Below are 19,279 nucleotides of genomic sequence, written 5' to 3' on the forward strand. Positions count from 1 at the left end.
GAAAGAGAGATGAATACAGATAAAGGCAGCTAAAGCGAGAGATATTTAGAAATATATAGAAAGAGAGAGACATAAACAGAGCGAGTGAGAAAGAGGGATAAGCAGTTGGGCTGATTGACTAACTGATTAGCTGATTAACATAGTCATTGACTAACTGTTTGCCTCTTTGACTGACTGCGTCTGAGTCTGACTAACTTAATTAAGTCAAGTATGCAAGTATGCATATACCCATCTTCTGCGACTTGTTATCTCTACGGGGTATGCCAGAATCTGAATGCCAGTCGCATGTCGAAGCTGACTTAACAAGTTTCACTGCTTTATTATATAAATAATATATCAAATTTAAAAATTTATTTATAATTGTATCTCGCATAATCTTGTAATCGCGTTGTATCAAAGCTGTGCTTAAGTATTGCTTTAAACACTTGCCAACTTTCAGTTTTGGCGCTTGTATCTAATAGATACTTAATTTCACTTCGTGCGTGTATCTTTCGGCTGGCCTTTCAGTCTGTATCTCTGTTTGCCTGTCTGGCTGTCTTTCTAATTTTTGCTTTTGTTTATTTTTCTGTGCCTGTGGCAATTTGTAAACCGATCGCGTCTAGCGTGCAAATATTTTTATAAACTGTAACTTAGTCATTTTTTCTTAGTTAAGAGAAATCTAGCCGGGCAAAAGCAAATTCACTTTCGTTGCGGTTAACCAACTCGACTTACTAATGGCTTATTAAGCCACAAATAGATTGGCTTAATTTTTACGAGCGCGTTTTTATGTGCAGGCGAGTGCAACGCATTTAATGCTATTTCCAAACTTAATTTCATTGTACTTAAATTTTTTTTCGTTTTGTTTGTTTTGTTTTTTTTCGATAAATGAAGCCAAACAGCAAAAACGTGTTGATAAACCGACCATAAAAACCATCGGGCGACACAATTCGCACATTCCCAATGTGAATCGATTGTGGTAAATCGTTACTTTCCGGGGACAGCGCAGGGAGAGCGTGAGAGAGAGAGAAGGAGAGTCAGAAAGAGAGAGAGAGAGAGAGAGAGAGAGAACAGCTAATGCCTTAGTCTATTAAGTCTGTACGCACAAATGTATATGTATCAATATATTTTTAATATAGTCTGTCAGAAAATTGAATTTTTATAAAACATTTTTATCATCAACTTCTCTTTATAAGGATTAAGCGAATACCAATCAAATAGCTGTAGACAAAAACAGAAATGGTCAGTCGTTGTGTTGCTATCTTTGGCAGCTATAATACATTGTTTAAAGCAATTTAATTTCAATCTTTATTGTTATGTTTCCCAAACTGAATATAAATGAAAATATTATTTAACCTTAAATAATCAGAAAATATCTGATTTCTTCAATAGATTGAATGCTGTTTGTTGATAAAGTTATCACTGTAAAACACATTAATAATGCGCTAACCCAAATAAGTTAACGTCTCTTAGCGAATTTGGTTTGTATGTCAAATAAAATTAGCTCGCTTCTATTGGTTCAACAGCTTGTATATATTATGCAAATACATTTTACGTTAATTTGCAATAAGAAAGGGAAGCTAGACCTCTTCAGATTCGCGAATATAATATATGCTTGAATATATATAGCTGCTGCATAATTTATTTTATATATTTTCATATAACAACATTATTAGCAAGCGAAATTATATCGAAAGAATTATTCGAAGAACGGAATCAAGGCTATTTTCGAAACTCGGACAGCATCTTAGAATATACATATATATATATATATAAATATATATTCATCTGTCAGTTCTTCCGGCGAACTGTATCTTAGACAAAGTTGATCGCGGGAAGTCTAAATTCAATCAATTCAAAAATTAATATTAAATTGAAATTCTTTAAGCTCGCCTAATACATTTAAAACTTGTCTAAATTTGGCATAAAAATTCTAATTTAATGATGAACACGCCACTTTTAAATACTTCTCTTATCACATTAAGAAACTGAAAGCCTCACTTGCCATGAAGTTCAGGGCATCTACTAGTCGTGCAGGCTCTCCCTCAGCAGACTTTGCTTGCCTTGAATGCACAGTATAAATATGTATAAATACACCTTAACATATATACATACATCTTATAGACATACATATGAATCTGTTCTACCGAAATGAACTGTTATTCGCAACTAACATTTGACATGACAAGTGAAATGTTTTCTGACATTTGTCGCCATTGCGTTAAACATGGCATTTGATAGCGAGATTTATGTAAATAGTTATTCGTGTTTAACAACAAAATACTGAATGGCACGCCAGCTGTTTATAGTCGGGCTAATTGCTAGAATAATGCGCACGCTTGGGCATTATGTTATTGTTGCCGTTGGGTATTAGAGCATTACGGCGATGCTCATCTAGCATGCGCTAATAACTCAAGCGAGCGTAGACGAAGCCAAAAAAAGTTCTAGCAGTCAGAACTTTGATTAAGTCGCTATGTGTAGTCAGATGCCGCATGCTACATGCCACATGCCACAAGCAGCTTTGCTGGCAACTCACGAAAATTTCACTTTTACATGCGCAACGCTCGTAATTTGCAGAGGAGAAATGCAGCGACAAAACAAAAAATATAAAGCCGGAGAACAGGTTTTATGGCTGCTGTTGCTGCTGCTGCTGCTGCTGGTGTTGCTTGTTGCAAGGCGGAAAAGGCTACGTTTATGGAAGGCTGCTGGACATCAGCCTTGGCCCCTGCAGCCAGCCAGTCAGGTAGCCGTGCTTCTTGCCCGTTTTTGGCCAGTCATGCAACTAGCTGCAGCACAAAACTGGGTCAAATATTTGCATATATGGCCAATAGCTGGCAGCGGTGTGTGCTTGGCTTTTACTTGCTAGCGGCAGCAATTGCATTCATTTATTTTGATTAACCTCACACACACACACACGCACACATCTATATATATAGCCACGCACCATGATCAATTAACGCATATTCTGCTCTTGCGTGACGTCTAATTAGCAGCGACTGTTGCTCTTGCTATTGTTGTTGTTGTAGATACTTTCGCTTGTTTGTACAGCAAATAGCAACAATTTTTACGAATTTCATATTAAGAATTAATCTTGTCAAATTACTCGCGCCGACGTCTTTCACTTTTACAGTTGTTGTCGGGTTTTTGGGTTTGCCTTTTTGGTTTTATCTCGTTTTTGTTGTTATTGTCTCACATGCACCACGCGTCGAGGCGTTGTTTGTCGACAAACTGTTGAGCACCAACTGAAATCCGAAGCCAGCCGCATCGAACCAGGTTCCAACCGCCAGATGTGGCCAACATTGGGTGCCAGCGAAATGGGCTTAGAAACAATGGCCATAAAGAGAGAGAGAGCGCATTTTATGACAGCCTAAAACTATGCTGCAGTTCTTCTAGCTGTATGTCTTCAGATTTATTATTATAAGATGTGTTAATAGATCGTTAATATCAAAATTAATTAAAGAAAAGGTCGCTCTTGCTGTTGTATATATGAACTTTTGTAGGAATTTCACATGAAAGTTTGACTTGATATAGTTTTGCAGATGTGCCTTTTGAAATATTGGCATCAATTAATTGATAATTTATTAATAACAATGACAGTTTGATGAACATGCTGCTGTGCTCATAAAAAAGTAGTGCTGCACTGCACAATACAAAGACGAAATGAACGAATCAAGCAAAATATGACCACTTTCTGTAGAAGAGAATTAAAAATAAAACCGCCAATTTCTGTCAAAACTAAAACATAAATTAAAAAATAATGGATTTAAAATAAATACGTGTTAAATGACTACATAATAATATAAATATAAATACCGCAAAGCACAATTTAACTTAAGTTATATTTCTATAGTACTTTAAACCATTGAAAATGGAAAATCAGGGCATAACGGTTTTATTAAATGTAAAATGTTTTGTTATATGTAACAGGCAGAAGGAATCATGTCAGACCCCATCAGTAGCTGTTTATATAGTTGTATATAGTTGTCTGTCTTTTACATGATAAATGAGTAAAAAAATAATAAATTCGCTCAAATGCAGAGCGAAAAAACACATCTGATTCACATATACAAGAAGTATATATCTACAACATATATATTCCCGAGCAGTATGACAAGTTGAGTGTATATAGTAGCGCAGTCTGTTCGCTTTTATGTCTGCTTCCAACTTAGATCAAACTAAGCGCAAATTCTCACTCAAAAGGGGCTCAAGAGCTCTGCTGGAGTTGCTTTTTGAGTGACTTTTGGGTATAAAAGGGCGCAGCAGCGGCTGTGGCCGATCAGTCAAGTTCGTGACCTGGACTAGGTCAGTCGCAGTGCGGTTCAGTGCAAATGGTGAATAAATTTAAGTTTTTTTGTTAATATGTTTAAGTTTAAATAATTTGTATTTATTTATTAAATATTGTATTTAAATATATATTTAAGTTTTTTTGTTTTTGTTCATTGTCTATGTGTTTAATAAATATTTAATATTTAATTGTTTAAATGTAATGAAATATATAATGTTTAGTATTTTAGTAACTTTCAATTGTTATTAATAAGCACTGATTGTTATTATAATAAAGAACACGACGACGTAGTGTTAATTAGCGATAATGATCATTCGGAATAATGATCATTTATGTTAATGAATATTACAGGTAATGATCATTAACGATAATGATCATTAGCATTTTTTCATGATTTCGTAATGCTAATTGGGTCACAATTCAAATGTCCATGCTGCTTTGTTCTCCTTAAAATTGTTAATTACTAAGGTTACTCATTATATATTTAATAAAATAAATATTACTTAAGAGCATTTTATTTTATTTACCTCCTTGTAATATATATGATAGTTAAGTTATTTGTAAAGTGTGGTTAGAGTTTGTCACAGGCAGAGTATTTGTTCTCTTAATTTTAATTCTTATAACATTGTATTTTTGATATACATACATATATACATATATATGTATTATATATTTAAATATATTTTATTTATTAAATATATTTAATATATTAAATAACAATACCAGTGACAAATGTTTGCTAAATAATCAATTTATGTATTACAAAATAAATATTTATGACAATTTCTCTCTTTAAAAACAAAAAAATTTCTAAAATAGATAAAAATAATATAGTAAAAAGTCAGAAAATAAAATAGAATAAATACAAAATTGAAGAAATGTAAAGCAATTAATATTTGTTCCCAAATTTACTATATCTATAAATAATATATACTTGTATCTATATTTAATGCCCTTCAAGAATTATTTATTTAATTGGCAGAGTTGTTGTTTCAAATCTTGGTGCCCTAATGTCGGTTATTATCTTTTTTAAGGCTCGATACAAGCTATGGAAAGTATTAATAGAATCGGGGTATCTTCGAGTTGGGCACCCGGACTAGAGCATTCTTACTTGTTATTTCTCTACTTTCAAATAATAAAAGGATTCATATTGAAAGCTTGATTTTCTTTATTTTGATCGCATCATAAATAAATAAATAAATAAATAAATTAGTAAAAACATGATATATCTATCCATATCAACAATAAACAAATATTCATTTTATGGATATATCTATTAAAAAAAGGTTTTCTTGCATGGACCTTGTGGACCTATCCGATTGGAGCTTAACCAGCAATTGGAGCTGGAGTTGTAAATTTGTTCAACTTGTTTCTAATCCAGTTCCTGAGGGCAAAACGCTTTCCGCCCTTCTTGGTCGAATTTTGTGGAACGAATGCTGTGGCATTAAATTTATTCCAGAAGTTGGCAATCTTAAGCAGCTGTTCGACGTTGACTACTTCAGTGGTGTCCGTGGGATCTACTGCCTTCACGATTTTGGGTGGACTCTGCTGCTCGGCGAATTGAATGGGACTGTAAGGTGGATATGGATAGGGCGGATACATAGGCTGGGGATAGTATAAAGGCTGGTTGTAGGGACACTGCGAATATGGCATAGCATATGGCATGGGAGCTGGTGCTGGATAATATGGCATAGGGTCCGACATTGGATGGTTGTGATGAGAATGTGAAGCAGAACTTCTGATGTGCGCCTGTTGACGTTTCTTTGTGGGACGAATCACCGGTTCGATCTCATTGTCTGTGTCCAGTTGCCTTGTCAGTTCTTCCACTACATCATCGACAGTCAAACGCGATTCATCTGATTCGTCATCATCCTCCGACAATAGATCCAATTCCAAGTCATCGAGATTATCCGTGCTGTTGACATTTACTTCACTTGCTGTCGGCACACCACTCTGAATTGCTGAACACATCCATGCCGTGTAAAGCACCAGGAATATCACTGAGAGAAAATGGTAGTTATTTTCATACTTAAAGCAGTCAAGGAGTTATTGTATTTGTTACCACTACACGGATTCTTCATTGTACTCTGCTATGAAAGAACTGATGGTTAGCTGCATCTGTCTCTGCCCTTTTATGACAAAAATTAATCGGATTTCAAATTGGGTTAGAAGTGAAACTAAAACAATTTCAAATTCGCTAATTTACAAATCACACGGGCAAAACTTTGTTCTTTGGTCTATTGACCGCTTTCAATTTGCTAATTGACATATCGAAATGAAGCTAATCAGTTTTTCACGCTATGTTAAAAGTTAAATAAGTGATTTATATAAAGAATTATATTATATATAGTAATTATATATATTATAATATATATAATAATAATAATATTGCTGAAAATATGCGATAGAAATATATATTACAATCGAATACGAAAGTAAGTAAAGACCACAATTAAATTTAATTTGAATGCATTTCACATTTATCTTATATATGCAAATAGAAATATAAATATATCAACTAAGGTGGGGACGGGGATAAGCAACATATCAAGCCAAGTTCACAGGGATCCTGGACCACCAATTGCACTGCACAGGCTCTCTTGCATTTACCAAGTTCATCGCAAGCTGTGAATTGTAGAGACAAGTCGTGGTCATTGAAAACAATTGAGCACTTGGATGTGGATATACCTTCATTGAGGCCGATGGTATCGCACGTTAAGACGAACAGGTAGACGAGATACAAAAGGAACAGTAACTTAAACATTTATCAACGTTCGTCTTGAAACTTTGCTGTAAACTAATAAAGTTTGATGCCATTTGAATCGAATCGCATAATCAGTAAAAATTCGTTGCGACACCGAGACGAGAACTCTATACCCTAATAGCAGACTTGAAGCATGGAAGATAGAAAATGCTGGACATTATATGTCTGTTAAATAAATAAGTAAATACTCATAGATCGGATGATATGTGACCGAGTCAAAGTTGTAGAACAATTTCAGGAATTATAGAGTGAATGTGCTCTTGGGAAAGTCTTACTAGAAAGTCTTGAAGAAATAATAAATAATATTTAGTTGCTGTTAAACTTAATTCACATCGGAATTCATTCACTATAAAATGCGAGGAAAAATGCTATAAATATTAATTTAAATTTTAAAAATTATTATCTTTGTCTGCTCGTCAGTCAATCAATTTACAGGTACAAGAAGAAGATAAATATTATTTTACATTATAAATATATCGATTCACATAAAACGAAAACTTTTTTCACTCAGCTCAGCTTCATTTCATTTCATCAGCTTAAATCAATTTAACTTCATGGGCTCTTCAACTCAGATTGCCAAACATTTTTCCATATTTGTTTTATGACGCTGCTCACTGACCAAGGCTCCCCTATGGGCAATTGTGCTTAAAGTACATTTATATATGATGTTTATACATCGAGGTCAGGAGTAAATTGCACAATTGTTGTTTGTGGGTAAGGGTATTCGTATGCATGTTGCTCATTTGATATTATTCATGCATTTCAAATTGATTTTCAATAAATAATTAAATAAATATAATAAATAGTAAATGTAGTATGTGTGACGTGTGCATGTTTTTACAACATTTGCAGCTGACTGGGCGGCTGCAGGTGCAGAGCACGCGCATATCCCCCATAGCCGTAGCCGCTGCCGCTGCCTCCGCCGGCTCCGGCTGCAAAGTGGGCGCTGTGCCCATGGCCGTCCTCGTGGCTAACCGAATGCGAGTGGCTGGAAGTGTACACGGGCTTGGCCACAATCTCGTATGTTGTGGACTTGCCACCGCCGCCGGCCAAGCTCTTCAGGCCTAGCACGCCGCTGAGCGTGAGCGCCATGAGCGCGGTCATCAGCGCTTTGCCGGCCATCATGGCAATAGCTCCGAGACCCAGGGCCATCAGCATGCCCTTCATCATGACGCCAGCGGCGACGAGTGCCTCCATGCCGCCCTTCTTGCCAAACTTATGTTTGCGTCCCTCCTCCAGGCTGGTGTCATCCAGCAGGCGAAGGCGCAGGACGCGCGTCTTCAAGATGTTCTCTAACTTGGCCAGAATATAGCCGTTGAGACGCGTATTGGGATCGCTGGGATAGCTGCGTGCCACCTCTGAAAGAGTTTGAGCCAATTGTAAGTATTCAACTTGATTTTAGATAAATGAGCTTCATTTACCTGCCATCAGTTCGGATGTTTTTAGCTCAGTGGCATTCTCATCCTTGACTACGCTCACGCCCGGCAACACTTTGAGCTCCTGCTGTTCGGCTAGACGCTCCATAATCTTAACAAATTCTATTTTCAGGCACATCCAGCTGAAGGCTGCTGTCTCGCACTCGTTGAGGGCCATTGTAGGATTCCGTTGGGTTGGCTGCATTGGCTCCAAGTGATTTGGACTCGGCTCTGTGGGCTGTATGCTGGCGGCCTCTGCATATTTGCAGAGGAAGCAAAACCAGGCCAGGTAAAACAAATACTCCAAGGTCTTGAGCAAGAGCATACTGATTTTATTTTGTGGTGTTGCCAAAATTAGTATGTAAGAAAAGCTGTCTAGTGATTTGTGGAGCTCTTGAGTGACTGCAGCAGCTCATTTTTATGGCTTTGGTTTTTATAGCCATTTCCCTTTCACTACGCAGAGAGCGCCAAGAAAAGTCATTGCCGAGTTTAGGTTTAGGTTGGCCGCCGTCTTTGGACCTTTTCTAATTACCACACGATTTGTGGTCGAAATTCTTCCCAGAGCCGTTCAACTGCGTCCAACCAGCGAACCAACTTGGCCACTGGGCGGCACTTTCGCTTTCCTCCTCTCTGTGCCGGCGCTCAGTGTAGCGCAACGTGAGGCTAAAATTTGTCACCAACTGCTCCGCTGGGTCCCATCTTAATGAATTTCCTGAGACAAAAAGAAAATTCACAAATACCTGCATAATTATGGGCCAGATAAAAGTCGCGTGCCTCGCCCGAAGTATATTAATTAATTAATAGCTAGCAACAGACAACTAAACTAACTAATTGCCCTGTATTGTTGCTAATAACATTTTAATTCGGCTACGTCTGGAAGCTGTGCTGGCTAAGTGGTTGACTCATCGAAGCAACTTTTGCCAGAGCAGCTTAAACACATTGAGTTACTGAGACGGGCAGAGATTTCTGCTGCTTAAGCTGGAGTACCCGGAAAGTGTTACTCTTTGCATAGTTATATTAAACTAAAATTAATAAAAATTATGATGATATTGAAAATGTTAATGCTAATGCAAAAACATATGAGATCGATAATAGTGTTAATAATAAAAAAGTTAAAAAAAAATAATAATAAATAAATAATAAAAATAATAAAGATAATAAAAATAGTAAAATTACTAAAAAGAAAAATAAAAAATTAATGATTAAATTAAAAATAATAACGAAAACAATATAATAACTAAAAACAATAATATTTCTTTTTCTTGAGTTATTGATGTCACGAAATGGACTAGAACTGTGATATCAATGCGAGTATCCCAAGCATCCCATCTGCGATGTATACTTTTATTACTTTATACATAAAGCACCGTCATTTAGGACGTCACACTAAACTGCTTTTCTGCTTATCGACTAAAAAACTTTCTTTTTCATAGGCTGCCGCCCAGCATGAAACCCGATGTTATCCCTCATTGACCTTCAAGGTTGATCCCTCGTATGTGCTCAAGCTGAGCGGATTCCACTCTATTCCAACAATCTTTGCTGTTGCAAGTTTGCTTTAAATTATTATCTACTATAGTCTCTATAGATTTTCCACTAACTTCAGCGACAGTTTCTGCCAGGTCAGTTCCACCTCTCGCAGTTAAAGCAATTGTAAATACATCTAGAGTGCAGCTGAGCAATGATAATAATTAGAATATCAAGAAACATTTATAAAAAAATTATATTACCCTTGCTATGCATTTGTACTATTAAAACCTGTCTCGTAAATGTTTGTTGTCTGTTAATTTTAACTCTAATAAAAGAATAAAACTTCAATAAATTATCTTTAGCTTAGCATGTTTTATGCTTAATTGATGACCCGATATTGATTAAAGAGCAATAAGTTTGCATTTCATGAATCATTTTTATTCAATTGCTATAAATTATTAAAATAAATACTTAGTAAGTAAGCTCTTTAGCAGACATTTAAGTATTTCTTGCTTACATTTCGTTTTCTTTTTGTTTTTTGTTTTTTTTTCTTTTTACTTTTTGTTTTGCTTTGTGAACCTGAGCTGCATGTCTGCTTGTAGAGCATGTGTGATTGTGCAATAAATATGGCGCAAGCATTTAGTATATGTAGTCCGTGTGCGTTATCCTGAGCTAGCCAAGTCGTAGTTGATATTCGGTTCTCATCGTTGATTTATCTCCTTTCTTGAAGTTTTCTCTTCGTTTCATTTCTACTTTTTTTTGTTTTTTTGGTTTTTGGTATGTCGCAGCTAACTAACTAAGTTAAACTAAATAATTATTGACTACAACACTACAACAAGTTTAGCCATGTGGGAGGTTTAAGTCTTTAGAGGGAAGATAGGGGAAGGGACAGCGAGTGTGGAATGGATAGCAGATAAAGTGGGGGTAGTTTAGAATGGAAAGTTCTTGGATGATTTGGTTGACTGGGATGGGTAGAAATTCTTAGAAGGGCTGGGCCAGACCGTAATGGTTGTATGCCAAGTCGGCGGCGCTGGCCTGGCCGTTGCGGTTCCAGTCGGAGTGCACGATCTCGGCGTTCAATGGGCTGCCAGTGATGTAGGCAGTGGTGATGTGGTCCTTCTTCTTGGCCAACAAATCCTTGAAGAAGGTGGCACCTGCACACAGCGATTTATAAATAAAAGTGCTCACTTTTCAATGTCTGCCTTTGGACACTTACCAGCCAGAATGAGGGCAAGGAAGGAGATGGCCAGAGCCTTCAGCGAGATGAACTTGATGATGGTGAACATGACCTTGACAACGACCGCCTTCTTCAGTTTCAAGATCAACAACAGAGGCAGCAGCATCTTCTTCATGCGCTTGCTGCGCGACTCTGTAAAAGTGGAGAGAAATCGAAAGCCATTTCTTGTTTAGCACAAAAGTATGCAAAGTGAGACGAGTAAATTGGCAGCTTATGCTGTTGCCGCAAAGCATGCAACACGAGTCGAACAATAAATCAGCAAATACTTGTGTGCACGCGGCGTATGCGCAATTTACGACCAGGCAGTCTGGCAGCCTGGCTAAAGCCCGAAGGCAAGTGCTTGCAACAAATTGCCTGTCAATTGCACCGGCAACAGAGTTGCAAACAGTTGCAAAATATACTGTGAAAGTTGAGGGGCAATTTTATGACCGAGTCGTGCAACGGGTACACAGTGGTGCAACCGCTTGAGGCCACTCACCATCCATGGCGCGTCCGCTGTAAACATTCTCGGCATTCTCATCCTGCTCATCGCCAGAGAACGAGAGATTCAGCTCATGCGTTTCCAGATAGCGTTCGGCACGATCCTCAAACGATTCGAGACCCTTGGCGGAGCCAAAGCTGCGACCGGTTTCGGTGCGATCGATGCGTAGGCCGCCAAACAATGGAACCGAATCCTCATTATCCAGTTTATTGAGCATATTCACTAAGTCCTTTTCGCTGCTGTCCTGCGAGGGCAGAGCCAGAGCGCCGCACACAAAGCTGGCCACGAGCACAACACAAACGAATTTCGCGCACATTTTAGTGGTTGAGTTGAGTTCTTGGGACGGGGAGAGGAGCCGTGAGGGTTTTATTATTTTTATATTTGTGATAGTCCTTGGCTTTGGCACTGCGTTCAGAGCACACACTGCTGTTGGCTTTGTGATTGGGAGTTGCTTTGTGATTAATTGAATGCAATGGGCCGCAGTTTTATACCTTTTCAATTCGAGCGCGTGCCTTCGAAGCTCGCCGGGCACAGCGCAACGCGGCGCACACTGTCCAATTTGGTGGCTAGAAATCGGCGGGCCAAAACCCAAAGCACAACAAACACAACAGACAGCAACAATTTATGCAAATTTTATGCGTATGCTAGTACGATGAGGCAGAGTCGAAGCCAATGGCCAATTGGGCAGCCACCAAAAAATTTCTTGACCATATTTTCACGCACGTCCCACGTCCAAACGAAAGGGAAGTCGTCGAACGGCTTGAATATTATTATTTTATATAAGCAAATGCCCCGATTTCCTTTTGACAGTTATGCGTGAGGGAGGTGGGGCGTGCAGCATGGTGGGGGGGCAATAGGGCGTCGTCTCACCGTTAGCCGATCGTAATTGGCATGCAACAGCCACGCCCCGGGCCGGCAAGGAACGTGACTCCATTTGCTTATGTGCCAGATTCTTTGGAGCTCTCATTAGCTCTCGGCCCATTGAATAGCATTAAAAGCGATTATTATTAGTCGCCAGCGTACTTGGCCATATTTGGTATGCCCCGCCAGCTGCTCGGTTAATGCGCGTTTTGGCCCACTTAGAGACTGCAAGCGGACGCTTTCGGCGCTTTCGATTTCATTCTCTTCGAGTCAAGTCTCGTTTTCTATTTCAATTGCTTCTAAATCTTTGACAAATCTGCGCAACGCAAAAGAAAGCTAAATTGTCGCACATGCTCGCATTTGTTCGTACAACCGATCGCATCAGCTATGTAGAAAGTTGACAGCAATTAATGTGCCCAGGCCAACATGGAAATATTTCAATTATGAGGCGTGGCCAATGCCAAAAATAACCAAACTATACTACGCACATGCACATACACAGACACATCTATATGCGTGTGTATGTGTATATATGTATATCAATTGGGCATGAGACCAGCTCCGTGTCGCCGCTCAAGAACCAGCGAAAAACTTTTGTTTTAATAGCCACAAAACAAGTTGCCCAAATGTCGAGTGTATATATAAAATATATATAAATAGTTAGCAACCAGTTGTGAATGCCTGGGAAAGTGCTGCCACAGTTTTGGCCACAGCTAAAAAGGGTCAGCTGCTCTCAAAGTTAAGGCCAAGTTTAAAGTATTTATCGATTTTATTAACATGACTCTTTAGCTGATGTGTTGTACAATGTAAAGTGTTTGTTTCTTTTTTCTTTTTGCAATGTTTTGTTATACAATAATAAATTAGGCAATTAAATACGCGTCAGCTTCACGTCTCGAATAAATTACTACAAGCTAAATTTTCAATTAGAAGAAAAGGCACATTTCTGGCTATTGGCCAAGTGAAACGAAGTCCGCTTACTGCTGCTGCTGCTGCTGCTGCTGGCCGGCGTAGGCCAACTCCTGGGCATCATCGGCGGTGATGCTGCGTGCATAGGGATAGGCGGAGGAGGCGCCCGAGCTCCAGCCAGCGCTGGCTGGCGCAGACCAGGCATTCGAGCTGTAGCCGCCAATTGCGTTGCCGCCGAACTTGTTGCCAAAGCCGCTCAACAGACGAGAGCCGCCAACCAGAATAGCCAAGAAGAAGGCAATCTTGGCCACGATGACGGCCTTGAAGGTCAACAGAGCCAGGAAGCCGAGCACCAAAGGAATGACAGCGAACAGCTTAGCGCCAATGGCCAGAGCAATGGGGCCAATCATCTTCTTGATCTTGGCGCGACCTGTAAATGGAGCGGAGCGCACAAAGAGAGTAGAGCCGAGCTTTCTTATTATTAATATGTTTGTATGCTGTACCTTCGTCCAGAGAGCGTGCCACCTGCTGTGTGGTCTCCGCGGGCAGCTTGAATTCCAAGTTGTGGGTGCTCAGGAAGTCGGTGGCGCTGGATATGGCCAGATCAACCAGGCGGCCATTGCGCTCGTCGCCGTTCTGTGGCAGCTCAGCATAGATGTCCTGCTCGCTGAGCGACTTGCCGCTGCGCTGCACGGGGCTGGCGGGATCTCTGCAACGGGCATGAAGAAAACACAACTTAGAACACAGATTCGAGGCAAGGCACAATTCAATTTCACTCGAGTTACAACATTTCACTTTCACACACACACCTCTGGAAGGTGACGCCATTGATTAGCTCAATGTTGTTGCTCCTGGCGGCGCGATTCAATGCGGTAATGCCCTTGACGGCCAGACAGGTGGTCAAGTCATCGCTCTCGAGGCAGGCGCCCAAATAGCGGGCGGCACGTCCGAGCGTGTTATCACTTTCGACACGGTTATCTTGCACACTGGGTGCGGCCCAGGCGCAGCTGGCCACCAAGACGAGGCAGACACAGGCAACGGAAAACACTTTCATTTTCGTTTAGTTTTTGTCTTAGAACTTTACTGACACGCGACGCGTTTTAATCCTTGGCTGTTGACTGGAAGCTGCTGCTGCTGCTGCTGCTGCTTCTGAGGTCGAGATGAATTTGATGAAGTCTGTAGACGTCTAGCCTTATATATTCGGGCAACTTTTGTGACAGCTGCGCAGCTGACGTCGAAGTTAGCGTTACAAAACAATTTTTAAGTAAATTAAGTAAAAATGAAGTCGCGGCGCAGTCGCAGCAGCGGCGACTGCGGAAGCAACCGAAAAATGTGAAAAAAGTGACGCGAAAATAAAGGCACTGAGCACATGCATAAATCTAGGCAACTCCAACAACAACAACAGCAGCAGCAGCAACGGGCTCAAACGGGCCAAACAACAACATCAAAAATAAAAGTGAGAAAAAAAGAAGACAACGGAAAAATAAAGTCAACTTGTTTGTTAAGTGAATATGTTCATTTCTTCTTCTTCGTCTTCTTGTTGCTGCTCGCGCGCTGACTTTTTTCGGCAGCGTCGACGTCGTCGTCATCCGTCAAACTCACAGTTAACGTCGAACAGCGACAAGCTGCAGCGCAGCTCGAGAGAAACTTGAGCTTGGCTTGGAAGAGAGAGAGAGAGAGAGAGAGAGAGAGAGCGAAAGAGAGGGAGGGCAGAGTGAAGAGTGAGAAGCGATCGAATGAGAGCGGCCGGCAGAGTGCAAACAATTGGCATCATTGGCTGAGCCCATGGGCAGCGGTAATTATGGCAACGCGCACATCGATACACGCCCTCCCAAGCAGCGTCCGCTTTCATTCGACTCGCCACACACGCACACACACAGGCACACACGTGTGTGTGCTAATTTATTGATCCGGTTGCGGCATATTTTGAGCCTGGCATTTAGCCGTCTGCATAAATGGGTCAGCTCTTGTTTGCCCTTTGGGCCATAGCGAAATATTATTTAGCACCTTCGATGATCAACATAATCATCGACTTGATGAAAAATTGAGAAATGCTGCAAGTGAAGGTGCTAATAAATGCTCTGTGCAATAACTGATTATTGGAATTTGTAATTAGTTGTAACGGATTTTCAGATTAAGCTATACATATTTATAAATGAATAGCTGATAGCTGATAGATAGATGAAACTCATCATGAAAAGTTATGATTAATCAATTATAATTTACTAATTTACTCAAAATCTCAGCATTCATTTCAAATGACTCCACACAAAATTACCTTCTTCATTCACACTTAGCAACACTGTCAATAGGTATACAACTTATCCACACTTATTCACACTTATCTACACTTATCTACGGCCATATGCACTCATCTACACTTATTAACGCTTACCAACACTGCTCATAAGCATGAGAGCATTTGAAGCCGAGGCTAATCTAATGTATAAATTTCAATAAGCTGTTTAATGGCTTCCATTACTAAGAGCCCTTTTGATCCATATGTCTAATGAGCCCAAATCATATCCTACAAATAATTAGCATGTTAAAATCGAAAACTGTATTTCTTTGGCTTTTTGCATATTTAATTGATATGTGCTCAAACACGTTTTCAACTGATTCATCGTCAACTTTTTGTCTTCGCTTGCCTCAGTCACGTTTCTTGAGCTCTCACGCATTGTGGCATTCCGACATTTCTCCGACGTAGAGCTACATAAGATCTTTAGGGTTTGCGGACAAAGAATGCCGCCAATAAAAAATCGAAATAACACATTTTGTATTTGACTTTTTATTTTTATTAAGGCAGCAGCTTATTAAAGCCGAACTATTCACAAAGCAAAATCCACAAAATAATAATAATAAAATACAAAAAAAAAATAGGAAGGAGAAAAACAAAAGTCTCAATTTACTCACTTTCATTTATATTACAACGATATGCGACACTAAATGCTGTGTAAGTATATTGTTGTTGTTTCAGTTGTTGCTGTTTTTATTGTTGTTGTTGTTGTTTTCGTTTCTGCTCTGTGAATTTAGCTGACGCCTACGGGCGTCGGTATGTCACACGCTGCGTATGAGTGACGCGCCTTTATTTTCGGTTATTGTTTTAGCTGCCTAAAATCGAACAAAAACAACAACAACACACAACAGCAACAATAACAAGCACCACAGCAAAAAAGAAAGTGCGTTAGGCATACCCCACACATATACCCTGCACACACGCGCAGCACACGGCTTGCCCATGATTCACCTGCTGCGCTCATTTGCATAGAGCTGTTCGCTTGCAGCTTGCGGCATGTCAAATATTTCTCAGCAGTTGCCACACACTGCTACTCGCACACACCTGGTTCGCTTCGCGCATTCATTGATGATAACTCACCTTGCCAATGTCCGACCCCTGTCCGCTGCCCCGATCATCTTTCGCTTAACTTGCGGTCCAGTTTCGCATTCATTCATTGACGCCGTTTAGCGTGAGTGAAAGTTATGTAATTTTCGCTGAATTTTGCAATTTGCAGTGAACATCAGAAAAACCTGATTTCGCCGGTTCCTGCAGTAACAACAACAACAAAAGCAACAATTAAATTTGTACTCTGTATCAATTGTCCGGCTAAATGTCAAATCAAATGAAATTTCTAAATGCCAATCATATAGAAATTTCTCTTTTTACCAAGCACAGTCAACCCTTTTGCACTCCCTGCTGCCGTCTCGCTCTTGCGAATAATGCGTTTTTGACAGGCTTACAAAGGCCTTTAACGCGCCAAATCAGTCCCAGATATAACTATCTATATATATATATATACATATACAAAATTCATAAGCTTCAATTTGCTGACTGGCATCGCCCAATTAGCCACAACAAGTGGCCAAAAAAAAACAAATTGGCCCGCATACTTTCGTTGTGGGTGTGGTCAGCTATGCGTGTGAGTCGCACTCGGTATATCCTGTAATATATATATTTATATATATTGTTTTAGCAATTTTTATATGGCATTTTCGTTGTCGGGATGACATATCCTGATTAATGATTTTTATGTCTTGCGAGGTGTGACACTGACCTAATTGAAATCGAAAGCATTGATCATAAAAAGCTTATATATAAATATATAAATGCTGTCGAGATAATTAACAAATATATATATTTTAAGATATATAAAAACAAGCCTAAAATATACTTTGCAGGTGAATAAAAATAAAAACTTATTACACCTGCTCAAATAGTTTCTTTTTCATCAAATTCAAATGTATTTTTATATGAATATTAGCTTCCATCTTTTAAGTATGGTTTTGGACTTACTTTTATATATCTTAAAATATATATATTTGTTAATTTTATATATATATATATAATGAACAAGAGCTTTAACTAGGCAGCTGTACGCTAAGCTGCTTTATATTTATTTTATATATTTTATATTTAGCTGATAAACTGAGTTGGCTGCTTAGCTTAGGGTAGCCTTTCAGTCGTTCCTCGTTTCAAGTCATATTCACCTTTTTGTTGTATCCAAGTTTACTTTTGAAATTAGCCAGACATATTTCGCAGCTTTAGTTGGCAATGCCATTCGCTGTGTCCGTGGCATTCAGCGTGCGTTCTATTGACCCAATTGCGTATTTGCTTGCATATATAATAAATACATATCGATTTGGCAGACCAAGAAATGTACATAGGAACAGTTATGTAAATGCAGGTGTTCCTCCGGAGCTTATTTGACAGAATTGATATAAGATACATATTCTTAGAGCATGTCACAATTTAACACTTAAGCTCAAGTCATAGGCACACCTTTTTACTTCTCTTATATCTATGCATAGACACTCTAATTTATATATTAAATATTATTTAATATATAGATATATCTTTGTTACCTCCATTTATATGTTCTTCTGTAAACATTTAGTGAACAACTTCACCATTCAATAAATCATAATATTGATGAGGCCCATAACATTTCTGTTTCCTTGACATGTTTTTGGACCTCTCAAGTGGACCTTTTTTTAAATATTCAGCCAAATAGGTAAAAAGAGCTTATACTCTATTAGGTAAAAGGTGTCGAAGCTAAAAGTCGCGAGTAGAAAAAAAGAAATAAAAAAACTGTGTTTTGCTACGTTTTTGGGTTAAACGCGTAAATACCGAGAGGTGAAATTGATTTTCTTTTCATTTGCGCAAATATGAATTGTCAATATTGTGCGTAGACGTTGTCGTCATCTGAGAAAGTGCAGCGTTATCTTCTTGCATGGCAGACCTTTTATTTTAGGGTTTGGGCCTGCTCTTGGCTGTTGAAAAATTCATGGCTTGGCAGACGAATTCAATTCACTTTGCGGTTAGATGTTGGCCTAGCAATTGGCCTGAAACTCTGGGAACATTTCCCCAAACCATTTGTGGAAGTGCGCCTGTGGGAGTGCATGCGCTTTCACAGGGCTGGGCCAAGGGCCCGGACAATGGCTGCGCGTTGTTTGCCTTAACCCATTTGCCCAAGTCCAAAAGAAAGTGAAATTGATGACACAAATGCTCAAACAACAAATACTTCAAATTGAAGTTGAAGCTGTTGCTGTTGCCTTTGCTGCTGTTGCTGTATCTATGCTAAATGGTCTGGTTAAGTAATCCCGTGAGAGTCGCAAACATTGCGCACTCATCGAAGCGTCCAGCGCCGACTGCGCCGAGAATATTGTCAGCCCAACAGACCGAGATGCGACAGAGGCGATAAAATTCACAACGATGACTACACCCGCCTGCAGCTTAGCTATTATGATGTCTTTTAGCGAGGGTGTTTCGATTCGTACAGGCAATATGTAGCCTTCTGTCTGCAACTCATATTTATAGATATATTTATGTATGTTCTTCGTTGTCTGAAATCATTCAAACTAACACATACAAGAATTTAACTTAAAGTTT

General features: G+C 39.2%; 3 protein-coding genes across 3 annotated transcripts; all 3 read right to left on the bottom strand.

Moving 5' to 3' along the window:
* Positions 1-7,862: 7,862 nt before the first annotated feature.
* Positions 7,863-8,765, bottom strand: LOC111594436. The gene is made up of 2 exons (XM_023307724.2): positions 8,447-8,765; positions 7,863-8,383 (listed from the first exon to the last, which is right to left on the bottom strand). Exons 1-2 carry the CDS (start codon positions 8,763-8,765, stop codon positions 7,863-7,865), a joined length of 840 nt encoding a protein of 279 aa, XP_023163492.2.
* A 2,123-nt stretch (positions 8,766-10,888) lies between these two features.
* Positions 10,889-11,941, bottom strand: LOC111594437. Its single transcript, XM_030224876.1, has 3 exons — positions 11,623-11,941; positions 11,124-11,276; positions 10,889-11,061 (listed from the first exon to the last, which is right to left on the bottom strand). The coding sequence occupies exons 1-3, from the start codon at positions 11,939-11,941 to the stop codon at positions 10,889-10,891; spliced, it is 645 nt and encodes a 214-aa protein (XP_030080736.1).
* A 1,390-nt stretch (positions 11,942-13,331) lies between these two features.
* On the bottom strand, positions 13,332-14,446 carry LOC111594595. Its single transcript, XM_023307958.2, has 3 exons — positions 14,202-14,446; positions 13,896-14,101; positions 13,332-13,822 (listed from the first exon to the last, which is right to left on the bottom strand). Exons 1-3 carry the CDS (start codon positions 14,444-14,446, stop codon positions 13,461-13,463), a joined length of 813 nt encoding a protein of 270 aa, XP_023163726.2. The 3' UTR covers positions 13,332-13,460.
* Positions 14,447-19,279: the final 4,833 nt, after the last annotated feature.

This window comes from Drosophila hydei, unplaced genomic scaffold (genome assembly GCF_003285905.1).
Source record: "Drosophila hydei strain 15085-1641.00,03,60 unplaced genomic scaffold, DhydRS2 tig00008119-arrow-pilon, whole genome shotgun sequence".
Lineage (NCBI taxonomy): Eukaryota > Metazoa > Arthropoda > Insecta > Diptera > Drosophilidae > Drosophila > Drosophila hydei.

Coding starts and splice junctions, on each gene's coding strand:
- LOC111594436 (XM_023307724.2), bottom strand. CDS start 8,765: ATGCTCTTGCTCAAGACCTTGGAGTATTTGTTTTACCTGGCCTGGTTT. Junction 8,384..8,446: donor AACATCCGAACTGATGGCAG/GTAAATGAAGCT, acceptor AAACTCTTTCAG/AGGTGGCACGCAGCTATCCC.
- LOC111594437 (XM_030224876.1), bottom strand. CDS start 11,941: ATGTGCGCGAAATTCGTTTGTGTTGTGCTCGTGGCCAGCTTTGTGTGC. Junction 11,277..11,622: donor CAGCGGACGCGCCATGGATG/GTGAGTGGCCTC, acceptor CCACTTTTACAG/AGTCGCGCAGCAAGCGCATG. Junction 11,062..11,123: donor CCTTGCCCTCATTCTGGCTG/GTAAGTGTCCAA, acceptor CGCTGTGTGCAG/GTGCCACCTTCTTCAAGGAT.
- LOC111594595 (XM_023307958.2), bottom strand. CDS start 14,446: ATGAAAGTGTTTTCCGTTGCCTGTGTCTGCCTCGTCTTGGTGGCCAGC. Junction 14,102..14,201: donor AATGGCGTCACCTTCCAGAG/GTGTGTGTGTGA, acceptor TGCCCGTTGCAG/AGATCCCGCCAGCCCCGTGC. Junction 13,823..13,895: donor GGCACGCTCTCTGGACGAAG/GTACAGCATACA, acceptor CTCCATTTACAG/GTCGCGCCAAGATCAAGAAG.